The sequence below is a fragment of the Dendrobium catenatum genome, unplaced genomic scaffold (assembly GCF_001605985.2).
Source record: "Dendrobium catenatum unplaced genomic scaffold, ASM160598v2 fragScaff_scaffold_370, whole genome shotgun sequence".
Classification (NCBI taxonomy): Eukaryota; Viridiplantae; Streptophyta; class Magnoliopsida; order Asparagales; family Orchidaceae; genus Dendrobium; species Dendrobium catenatum.
In genome coordinates, this window is record NW_021318832.1 from 5579786 (window position 1) to 5592779 (window position 12994).

Here is a 12994-nt window from a genome sequence, read left to right on the forward strand (position 1 = left end):
GAATATATAAATTTTGATTAATTAAAAATAATAATCGTATTTAATTAATATAATTATAATTAGAATTATATTATATATTTATATATAAATAAAAATAAAAACACAATCCCTCGGTTCGGTGGATCCACGCGATTTTGGCCGGAGAAGTGCGTAAAGGGTTACCTTCACACACAGCGAGCTCCCCTCCTTTTGATCCCACAGGAAGGGAAAGTTGTCGGAGGCGCGAAGTCGGTCGGCACGAGGGAGCCGAAGAGCCGACACAAAAAGGGGGAAAGTAACTTCGCAATGAACGAGCTCCCGTGACTGCTTCCGATCAAACTGTCGCATACCTGTTAACGGTGAAATGGCGCACCATGGCACAAAGGTCCATTTGGAGCCATGGCCCATAGCGCACGACGCGGGCAGCGCCGCTATTTTGAACATGGCGCAAGCTATATAAAAAATATAAAATAATAAGCATGAATATGAAATATTATTAAAAATGAAAGACAAGCTACATAATAATAAAAGACAACCATAACATATATAAGTTCGACTAAGTAACATCCAAATATCTCATAATTCAAATATTACAATCTTTTTTTAAAAGATCAAATATGAATTTAATCTACTCTTCTTGGGAATCATGCATCATCAGCAAATGTTAAAAAAACTTCATTATCTTCTTCAACATTGTCTCCTACTTCATAATCCTCTTTCATCACCCTCATCATCATTCTATAGCAACATCATGCCTAATTGATGATTCTTTCTCTTTCCCTTTAAATCTTTCCCGAATATTATAGCTTTTATCATAAACACCAGTAGCTTTAGTAACACTTGTCCAAGTTAATCTTCCTTCCAGCAATAAAGTCATTTTCTTCATCAGACTCATCATCTAATTTCCTGTTAGCCATTCATTTGCATCATCTATCTCAGCAAAGAAATAGGATCAATGACATCACGATGATTGAATCTCCGAAATCAGTGCTCATTATATTTCACATAACTAAAATCCTTTAAGCGACCATGATCCAATTTGCTTCTTCGTTTGCTATGAAGTGTAATTAAAATATTATTACATTACTATAATGAACATATATAAAAAATCAACATATAATTGTAAAATACTTACATGTTCAAAAATACTCCAATTGCGTTCGCATCCAGATGAACTACATGTTAAACTTAGGACTTTGATAGCAAAGCTTTGTAAATTGGGAGCTCCTTGTCCATATGCCAACCACCAATCAGCTGGAAGAATGATTTTTTCAATATTATATAACAAACATTGTCTTAATTTTTTTGAAAATAATGATACCTGGAGATCGGTAGTTCTTTGTCTTACAGCTGTAGGAATACCAAAAAGTCCTTCACCCCTAATGTATAAACTTAATTCATTACTGATTTTATCTCTTCAGCTACATCTTGAGATAATCTTCCAATACCAAGCGGTACCAGAGCATTTACATAGCAGTACCGAGCGGTATCATGCATGTACTTAGCAATACCGAGCATAGTCGAGCTTGTACCTAGTTGTACGAGCTCTACCGAGTTGGTTACAAAGCATGTAACTCAGCAACGATTGTTTAAATACGACCGTAGAGCATGTACCGAGCGGTAACGCGAGCATTTACATAGCTGGGTTACCGAGCGGATATCATCTGTACTTAGGCAAATACCGAGTGTGTACTAAAGCATCTACCTAGTTGTACCGAGCTGGTACCCTAGTTTGTACTCGAAGCCGTTAAGAGCAAGTAACTAGCGTGTACATCGAGCGTATCAACATATACATAGGCGTACCGAGCATTTACTTAGCGGTACCCGAGCCTGTACCTAACGGTACTCGAGCATACATGTTAAGTTGAAATTCTTAGTACGAAATAGCCGAGGGCCAACAACAGAGCTGTGCGAACAGACGAGTGCAAAAACAGAGTCAGTTCGGTAGATGTTTTTTTGAACAGACGAAGGGGGGCAGATTTGCAAAAGCACTACTCTGCGGGACGATTTGGCGAAACAATGACTTCAACTCGGGGCCAGTATCGACTGGATTCGGCGGAAGTTAAGCGAAATGCAACAAATTAGAAAATAGAAAACGCTTCGATTCGGGATTAATTCAACGACCTTTGACTCAGGACTGCCGGGATGTGTTCGGCGATGCCAGCAAACCCAGAAAATCTTTCGTGAATTAGGCAGATGAATGAATCCGTTATCTTCCAAATATAGATATATTTTTAAATATTAAAAAAATATCATAAGTTACGAAAAATTTATAAACAATTTGGCCGCGCTATTTTGGCCGTGCGCATATGCGCGATGGGGCTCAACATGTGGCAGCAAATACGCGCGCTATTTTAAACACGCGCCTCGCCAAATGAACATGGCGCCGTAGTGCGCCACGCTGCGCCGTGCGCACATGGCGCGCGCTACTTTTGCGCCATTACAGCCTATGAACTGTGTAACTTCAATCCGCACCAAGGGGAAACGTCACTGAAGGGGGGAGTAGACCGGGGCCGACGAAGGAGCCGAAACAGGAGAAACTTAACCTTCCAACGAATCGAGCTTCAATCGTTGCTTCCGTATCAAAATGTCGTTTAACTCCCCGATCTTACAGGAAAGGAGAGAGAGCGAAAGGGATCGTGAGAAGAGAGGGAGGAGTGACAAGAGAGCAGCCAAATCCCTCCCTTCCTTCGGCCTTTTGATTCGCGAGAAATCGTACAACCTGCACAGGCAACGTGGTCGTCGCGGGAGAGTCGTGAAACGTGCAACGAGGTCGAGGCAGAGCCAGTTAAGCGACTTTCTCTCTTCTCTCTTTTTTTGTTTAATTGCAGATCAACACATGTTTAGTTCAATCAAACTATAATGAGTTTGTGTTGAGTTGTTGGACAATGTCAATGACAAATTATTATCACAACATTATCTTTCAAGATTTTCAATCTTCAAAGCTTCCTTTGATAATTTTAGCATATTAAGTTCACTAGTTCCTTGAATAATTGCTTTAGCTTATAGTTTACACTCGATCTTGAAGGGCCAACCAATATTTTTTTACTTTTCAACATAAAATTTTTCTCCTAATCGTGTATAATAACCTCTACTTTTTCTCATTCTATACCTCTTAACCCCATCTAATACCACCCCCCCCCTTTATCCCAAGCCTCTTTCTCTTTCTACTACACTCACAAAATATATTACATAACAAAAGAATAATGACTTCTTCAAGAAAGGTATCCTACGCACCAACTGCCCTCCAACTTCCCACCTTGCACAGTTCTATTGCGCCTTGGCCAAAAATCCTATTAAAATCTCCTTGGGCATGCACACCGCTAAGCTCAAACCCAAGCTAACAAGCCTAGATGTTAAAAAACACTAAATTCACATGATCAAATTTAAGAGAGTTCTCTTTCAAACCTCTGTTTAAATTTGCGCAAATCAGAGGTGTGCCTCTGCGCAATTCCAAGGCAAAAATGCCTTATTACCTGCCCGCAATATGGTTCCTCAGAGGGACGCCTCTTCCACGGTGAGGCGCCCTAAAGCAGAAATTCGCAATTCGCTTGTGAGCTGTACGCCTCAAAAAAAACGGACCCACTCACTTAAACTTAAGTGAAATAAGCTTCTTCCTCCCCTTTCATTACCAGCCTACCCGAACCAAGCAAGCAAAAAAACCCGTAAGTCTGCTCGGCCTCCCCCCCGCACATTCCACTCGGCCCGCTTCCCGCCGCCCTACCGCTGGTCCGCCTCACTCTGCGACCTTGAAGTTGTCCTGCCGGCCCCTCTTATGGAGAAGTCCAAGAAACGATTTTTAGGTATATTTTTCTTTTTTATGTTTTTTGTATGTTCAAACAAAAGATTTTTTCAAAGTCGAAAGAAAATTTAGTTTTAATTTTTTGAATTTTTTGTTTTATTTTGCATTGTGCTTTAGGAAATATGTTAGGGCAAAGGAAAAGTCTTAATACATCATTCATGCGTGATCCTTCTTGGAAGTACAGTGTACAAGTGATGTAGGAGCGGCGAGAATACGTATGTGTTTATTTAAAATGCAATTATTGTGTGATAAAGTGGTGAAGGGAGGATTAACTCGCATGAATAACACAACTGCTGATTGCCGCCTGACCTATTATGGTTGAATTCGGCTCACATAAGAATGTAGCACCTGTGCGAATGTACAGATAACGTGAAGGAGGAAATTACAAACTTATATGAAAAAGAAGTAACGAGGCCAAATATTTACAAACATGACAATTTGATGAAAGGATTCAAACATGTGCTTACTTTGGGAGTTAGAGTGGAGGTTTACAGTTACACCGTCATTACATGCACCAAAGCTTATCTCAATCCTCAATTTCAATTATTCCAGAGAGGAATCCTCAAAACCCCTGAGGTGAAGCTTTGTCTGTATCATTGATGGAACGCCTATATACCGGACCCAGACCGTTTGGGAGCTTGCAGATTTACAACTGTTCTATTTCGGAATAAGGATGGAATTTTTGGTCTGCAGCAAGCAAAATCAACTATTGTCAATCGGACTCCAGGTATACTTATTTTTTAAATGCATAACATTTTAATATATTATTGATTATCATTCTTTTCTCTTGAAAATAGTTGAATGTGGATCCAATTTGGTGATTCCACCCTGGAATACAGAGTTTTGTTGTTTAAGTTTTGGGCCTCACTTATTCTTCTTTTGGCGTGCTGAGCAAAAACTGGGAGTACATATAGTCAGAAGTGCAAACAACAGAGGAAGAAATCAACTTTCAACACTCAGAATAAACTCCCCTGTGATATTATACACAACAAGAGGTGAGAGAAAAAGGTTGAAGAAAAACAAAGATTTGAAAGATGAATAAGGACCCCTTAGTTTATGATGATTGTGGGCATCTGATAATGAGTGTTCATAGATGATGAGACAGATTTATCATTATCAACTTGCAACTAGAGGATCTAAGGTTGATGTCTGAAGGGCGAAGCAGATCAAGTGGGCACATTCTACCTAGTGCCACACCGACACACATCCACTACTCTCCCAGTACAACATTCAAATAAAAGATTCCCAACAACTTCTTATATGCTATACATTATATTTATATCAAGTGGCAAAGTAACATGACAAAAGTTTGCATTCTTATTGAACGGGAAGAGAAAAGTTGAGTCACATCGAAGATAATAAGATAGACATTCATAGATACATTTGAAAGAAGATTCCCTGATGTGAATAACCATTTAGTGATGTGACATGATGGATTATATATGTTCCTTCTTATTTGTACTTTGGGAAGTTTTTGATTAGACATTAATTTGTGGTTTTGTACTTTGGAATAAAATTAATTGCATCTCTTTCTAATTTCACTAATTCCAATTTTTCATTTTAGGATATTTTTATTGTAGATAAATCTTGCCTAACTATTTCCTGCTAAAACTCTTAAATTACTCATTTACGCAATTCTAGCGTCCGCTGAGCTGACGCCTCACACCGCCTCGAGCTTACGCCTCGCCTCACAGATTAAAAAAAACGTCTCGAGGCTGTATTTACGCAATTTTTTAAACCTTTGCTTTCAATCGCTTTGTTTTGATCAATGTTAACAACTTTAAGGAGCAGACAAAGTTAATAGCTTGCCACAAATTCTGAAAGATCCGTTATATGCTGAATAAACAAAAGAATAGATATAAAAACAAACCCACTGTCATAAGAGATAAGAATTTTCGTTGCTTCAAAAGCATTTCAAGGTTCTAACATAGATTCACGTAAGATAACATTTGTTTCATTAAAAAAATAGAAAATTAAAATTAAAAAACAAAAATTTACCCCTGGAAAAACACCCAATAAGACCCTTCATCTTTTGTAACCAATGTCTAAATTTTGGTGAGACTAGAAGAGCTGAATTCTATCAGGATTAAGACACCCTCTTCGTCTCTACTTCCTTCAGATGATAGCCTGAAAATTCTCAAACTCTAACAAGATCTTCCAGCAGTCCTATCAAAACCTGTTCTGTGACTACGTTCTAGCATTACTGCCGCCGAAAAGTTCAGCTTCAGAAAGAATGTGAGGTTGACGATGATAACTTCTGTGTCCAAACTTCCGTGAATATAAACTGCCCTCCAAATGTAGACTATAAAGCTTTGCAACAGCAATAGCAGAAAGTGAAAACAAAATAAACTTAAAATATAAAAAGAAGCCCAAAAGCACCAAAGCTAGCTATCACCATTCATATCCAACATTTTACTAATCTCTCTCTGACTTGCTAGCTGATTTCCCCAGATTCTCATTTGCCTGCAAAATAACAGAATATCAGTTGCAGAATAAACAGTAGAGCAACGTAATAATATAATTATTAATGGAGTACAACATCAAACCCTTCATCCCACTAGATGGAAGCTACAGTTGAATCATTTTATCCATGGTCAGATTAAAGTCAAATTCCCATTAGAATCTATACGTAATTGAGTGATTGCCAACAAATATATATATATATATATATATATATATACACACACACACAAATATATATATATCTTTAATAACAAGAAAAAAACAATTAGAATAAATAGTGCATATTTCTATTATAAAAAATTATTAAATTTCATAACTTAGATATGGTGTCAGTCAGGACTCGATTTTAAGATGCAGAGAATAATGTTATCAATTAATGTAATTTTTGTTCACTATGTATAACATTTTCACATCTTCTCCATTGTGTTGACTATCATACAAACCCCTCCTACTTTTCAATTTTTCATGGTTAAAAATAACATTTTTGTTATTTTCATAAATAAATAGTCACTTTCAAAACCCTTTCTATTGTCGAAAATTTAAACACATGCAATAGGAAAAAAAATTAATTTCCAATCATGAGAACGAAAACAGTCCCTTAAAAAGCAGCTTATAGGAAGCTTTTTTTTTCTATTTGCACACACATGAACAAAATAGTATCTACTGCTACAATACACAATTCACAATTCACAAATTAAAGAATAGGATAACTCATCAACCACAATTACCACCTATAATCTAACCTGAAGAAAAAAAGCATTCTCGTTATCTGATTACAACAAAACACAAAATTCTACTGCAAACCTTACTATGAAACTTACCACATCAACTTGCATATCAGAAAGCACCGATCTCAACTGCTCTGCAACGAAGTTTTCTGCAAGAGAGTACACTCCCTAAACAAATAAAAATATTGATTGTCATATGCAAAACATTCAACATCAATTCTCTTGGGATAATGGCGAAAAATATAATAGATGATAATTTCTTTTAAGTAAGTGAAAGGCAATTACACATTGGGACTTGAAATTTAAAGAGAGAAAAAAAATTTATAAAGAAAGTGAACAAATTTATTGATTGGGGTTTAGATTTTAAATAAAAAATATAGACAATAAATAATTTCAATTGTAAGAGAATTTTTTGTTCTCTTGCAAAAGTAGCAGAGAAAAAAAAAGCATAATTATTTTCTTAATAAAATTTTAACTATTCTTACTTTTATAACAGAATATAAGTTTATTCCTTTCATATATATCTATGTTGCACCGATACGGATACGGCGACACGGATACGACACGATACGGATACGGGACACGCCAATTCTTAAAAATACAGGATACGGATACGGCGCGGACACGGCATCATAATTTATAAATCATACATAAAAATTAAGAAATCAATCAAAGCATAATATTTGAAATTACAAAAAAAAATGACAACAACATCATTTGTAGCCTTGTAGCTTATAATATCAAAATATAAGTAAGCATTAAATGTCTAGTACAACAACAAAAGCATAAACATAAATTGTCTAGCACATAAAGTTTCAACTATTCAATATAAGGAATAATATGATTAGCTTCTTCAGTGGTTTGTCTTTGAACTTCTATATCATCTTCAATAAATATCATAGCTTTTAATTCAGGCTCATCAAGTGAAAGATTAGTAATTTCTAATATTCTCATATCATAAAGAGACTCAAATCCATCTCGGAAATGAGAGAACTTTGCTCGCAACTGCGGAAGTAAATACGACACATATTTTTTTTTCTGAATTTCTTTTTGTTTTTCAACGGACACGTGCATCGGATACGCGTATCCTTTTGAAATTAAATAGTATTTTAATTGGATACGTCTAAATAGTAAATACGACACGTATCGGTGGAGTATCGGAGACGTATCGATGTATTGGTGTATCGGATACAGCACGCCTTCATAAATAGGTGTATCGGTGCAACATAGATTGGAACAGACGAAGGAGGGGGCGGATTTGGCAAAAGCACTACTCTGCGGGACGATTTGGCGGAAACAACGACTTCAACTTCGGGACAGTTTCGGCTGGATTCGGCGGAAGTAGCGAATGCAGCAAATAGAAAACAGAAAACCTTCGACTTCGGGATAGATTCAGCGACCTCGACTTAGGGACTGCGGGATGTGTTCGGCGGATGCAGCAAACAGAAAATCTTTCGTGAAATTAGGGCAATGAATAGTCGTTTATCTTCAAATATAGATATATTTTTAAATATAAAAAATATTCATAAGTATACAAAAATTTAAAAACAATTTGGCGCGCTATTTTGCGCCGTACGCAATGCGTTATGGCTCACATGTGGCGCAAATAGTGCGCGCTATTTTAAACACGCGCCTCGCCATGAACATGGTGCCGTAGGTGCGCCACGCTGCGCCGTGCGCCATGGCGCGCTATTTTGCGCCATTGACAGCTATGAACTGTCGTAACTTCCAATCCCGCACGAGGGGAACGTCACTGAAGGGGGAAGTAGACCGGCGACGAAGGAGCCGAACAGGGAGAAACTTACCTTCTCAACGATCGAGCTTCAATCGTTGATTCTTATCAAATGTCGTTAACTCCCGATCTTATAGGAAGGAGAGAGAGCGAAAGGGATCGCGAGAGAGAGAGGGAGAGAGCTCGGAGGGAGTGAGAGAGCAGTCAAATCCCTCCCTCCCTTCGGCCTTTTGATGTCGCGAGGAAATCGTGCGACGTGGACAGCAACGTGGGTCGTGCGGGAGAGGTCGTGAACGTGCAACGAGGTGCGAGGCAGAGCAGGTAAGCGACTTTCTCTCTCTCTCTCTTTTTTGTTTTAATTGCAGATCAACACATGTTTGAGAGAGAGCGAAAGGGATCGCGAGAGAGAGGGAGGGAGTGAGAGAGCAGCCAAATCCCTCCCTTCCTTCGGCCTTTTGATGTCGTGAGGAAATCGTGCGACATGGACAGCAACGTGGGTCGTGCGGGAGAGGTTGTGAACGTGCAACGAGGTGCGAGGCAGAGCAGGTAAGCGACTTTCTCTCTCTCTTTTTTGTTTTAATTGCAGATCAACACATGTTTAGTTCAATCATACTATAATGAGTTGTGGACAATGTCAATGACAAATTTATTATCACAACATATCTTCAAGATTTTCAATCTTCAAAGCTTCTTGGATAATTTTTAGCAATATAAGTTCACTAGTTCCTTGAATAATTGCTTTATGCTTATAGTTTACACTCGATCTTGAGGCAACCAATTATTTTTTTACTTTTCAAAGTCATAAAATTTTCTCCTAATCGTGTATAATAACCTCTACTTTTTCTCATTCTATACCTCTTTAACCCCATCGAATATCACCCCCCCCCCCTCTTTATCCCAGCCTCTTTCTCTTTCTACTTACACTCACGAAAATATATTACATAACAAAAGAATAATGACTTCTTCAAGAAGGTATCCTACGCACCAACTGCCTCCACTTCCCACCTTGCATCAGTTCTATTGGCCTTGGCCAAAAATCCTATTTAAAATCACACTTGGCATGCACACCGCTAAGCTCTAAACCCAAGTATCAAGCCTAAGATGTTAAAACACTAAATTCACTTGATCAAATTTAAGAGAGTTCTCTTTCAACCTCTATTTAAAATTGCGCAATCAGAGGTGCGCCTTTGCGCAATTCAAGGCAAAAATGCCTTATTACCTGCCCAATTATGGTTCCTCATGAGGCGTACGCCTCTTCCACGGTGAGGCGCGCCTCAAAGCAGAATTGCGTAATTCCTTGTGAGGCGTACGCCTCAAAAAACTGGGACCCACTCACTTAAACTTAAGTGAAATAAGCTTCTTCCTCCCCTTTCATACAGCCTACCCGAACCAAGCAAGCAAAAAACCCGCAAGTCCGCTCGGCCTCCCCTCCCGCACATCCACTCGGCCTCCCTTCCCGCCGCCTCTACCGCTGGCGCCGCCTCACTCTGGCGAACTTGAAGTGTCTGGCCGCCCTCTAGGAGAAGTCCAGAAACGATTTTAGGTATTTTTTTAGTTCAACAAAAGATTTTTTTCAAATGAAAGAAAATCTAGGGTTTTAATTTTTTTGAGATTTTTTGTTTTATTTTGCATTTGTGCTTTAGGAAATATGGTTAGGGGCAAGGAAAAGTCTAATACATCATTCATGCGTGATCCTTCTTGGAAGTACAGTGTACAAGTTGATGTAGGAGGCGGCGAGAATACGTATGTTTATTTAAAATGCAATTTTTGTGATAAAGTGGTGAAGGGAGGATTAACTCGCATGAATGAACACTTATTCGGCTCACATAAGAATGTAGCACCTTGTGCGAATGTTACAGATAACGTGAAGGAGGAAATTACAACTTATATGAAAAAGAGTACGACGGCCAAATATTTACAACATGAGCAATTTGATGAAAGGATCGAACATGGTGCTTACTTTGGGAGTGAGAGTGGAGGTACAGTTACACCGTCATCTACATGCAGCGACGTATTATCTCAATCCTCAATTTCAATATTCAGAGAGGAAATCCTCAAACCCTGAGGTGAAGCTTGTCTTGTATCATTGCATGGAACGCCTTATACCGGACCAGACCGTTTGGGAGCTTGCAGATTTACAACTTGTTCTATTTCGGAATAAGGAGGAATTTTTTGGTCTGCAAGCAGCAAAATCAACTATTGTCAATCGGACTCCAGGTATACTTATTTTTTTAAATGCATAACATTTTAATATATTATGATTATCATCTTTCTTCTTGAAAATAGTTGAATGGTGGATCCAATTTGGTGATTCCACCCCTGAATTACAGAGTTTTGTTGTTAGAGTTTTGGGCCTCACTTATTTTTCTTTTGGGTGTGAGCGAAACTGGAGTACATATAGTCAAGTGCAAACAAAGAGAAGAAATCAACTTTCAACACTCAGAATAAACTCCCTTGTGTATATTATACACAACAAGAGGTTGAGAGAAAGAAGGTTAAGAAACAAAGGATTGAAGGATGATAAGGACCCTTTAGTTTATGATGATGTGGCATCTGATAATGAGTGGTTCATAGATGATGAGACAGATTTATCATTATCAGACTTGCAACTAGAGGATCTAAGCGTGGATGTCTTGAGGGGCGAAGCAGATCAAGTGGGCACATCCACTAGTGCCACACCACACACATCCACTAGCTCTGCAGTACAACATTCAAATAAAAGTATTCCACAACTTCTTATATACTATTACATTATATTTATATCAAGTGTGCAAGTAACATGACAAAGTTTGCATTCTTATTGAACAGGGAAGAGAAAAGTGAGTCATATTGAAGATGATGAAGATATGACATTCATAGATACAATTTGAAAAGAATATTTCCTGGAATAACCATTTAGTGATGTGACATGATTGGATTATATATGTTCCTTCTTATTTGTACTTTGGGAGTTTTGATAGACAATAATTTTGTGGTTTTGTACTTTGGAATAAGATTTAATTGCATCTCTTTTCTTAATTTCCACTAATTCCATTTGTCATTTAGATATTTTTATTGTATGATAGAATCTTGCTACTATTTACCTGCTAAAACCCTTAAATTCTCATTTACGCAATTCTGCGTCCGTGAGGCTTACGCCTCACACCGCCTCGAGGCTTACGCCTCGCCTCACAGACAAAAAACGTCTCGAGGCTTATTTACGCAATTTTAAACCTTGCTTTCAACTCTCTTTGTTTTGGATCAATGGTAACAACTTAAGGAGCAGACAAGTTTAATAGCTGCACAAATTACTGCTCAAAGCACCATAAGAAATAAGCCCGAAGATCCGTTATATGTGAATAAACAAAAGAATGATATAAAACAAACCCACTGTCATAAGAGATAAGAATTTTTCGTTGCTTCAAATAAGCATTTCAGGGTCTAACATAGATGTTCAAGTAAGATAACATTTGTTTTCATTAAAAAATAGAAAATTAAAATTAAAAAACAAAATTTACCTGGGAAGAACACAATAAGACCCTCATCTTTTGTAACCATGTCTAAATTTGTGGTGATGGGACTAGAAGGAGCTGAATCCTCATCAGGATTAAGATCACCCTCTTCGTCTCTACTTCCTTCAATGATAGCCTGAAAATTCTCAACTCTAACAAGATTTCCAGCAGATCCTATCAAAACCTGGTTCTGTGGACTACGTCTAGCATACTGCTCCAGAAAAGGTTCAGCTTCAGAAAGATAGGTTGACGATGACAACTGTCTGTGTCCAAACTTCCGTCGAATATAAACTGCCCTGCAAATGTAGACTATAAAGGCTTTGCAACAGCAATAGCAGAAGTGAAAACAAATAAATTAAAATATAAAAAGAAGCAAAGCACAAAGCTAGCTATCACCATTCATCCAACATTTTACTAATCTCTCTCTGCTTGCTAGCTGATGTTCCCCAGATTCTCATTTGCCTTGCAAAATAACAAGAGATCAGTTTGCAGAATAAACAGTAGCAACGTAAATAATATAATTATAATTGAGTACAACATCAACCCTTCATCCCACTAGATGGGGATAGCTACATGAGTCATTTTATCCATTGTGTTCAATTAAAAGTCAAATTCCCATTAAATCTATACTAATTGAGTGATGCAACAAAATGATAAGATAAGCTAGAAAAATCATGACTGATAGAAGGAATCGCAATTAATATTAACGAAATTTCAAACATGTAGAGTCTCATTTGCATCTTACCAATACATCCCCACTGCTCATAATAATTCCTCCAACGATGTCTCTAGCCCTGCT

General features: G+C 37.8%; 1 protein-coding gene across 1 annotated transcript in view; it reads right to left on the reverse strand.

The window, feature by feature from the left end:
• LOC110095458 (tRNA ligase 1) overlaps positions 1-12994 on the reverse strand; it is a 93160-nt gene that overhangs the window by 53232 nt on the left and 26934 nt on the right. Inside the window, exons 16-17 of the mRNA XM_020821003.2 lie at positions 12592-12657; positions 12202-12491 (exon numbers count right to left, since the gene is read on the reverse strand). Of these exons, the coding sequence (XP_020676662.1) occupies positions 12202-12491; positions 12592-12657 (356 nt within the window). The remainder of the gene's footprint in view (positions 1-12201; positions 12492-12591; positions 12658-12994) is intronic.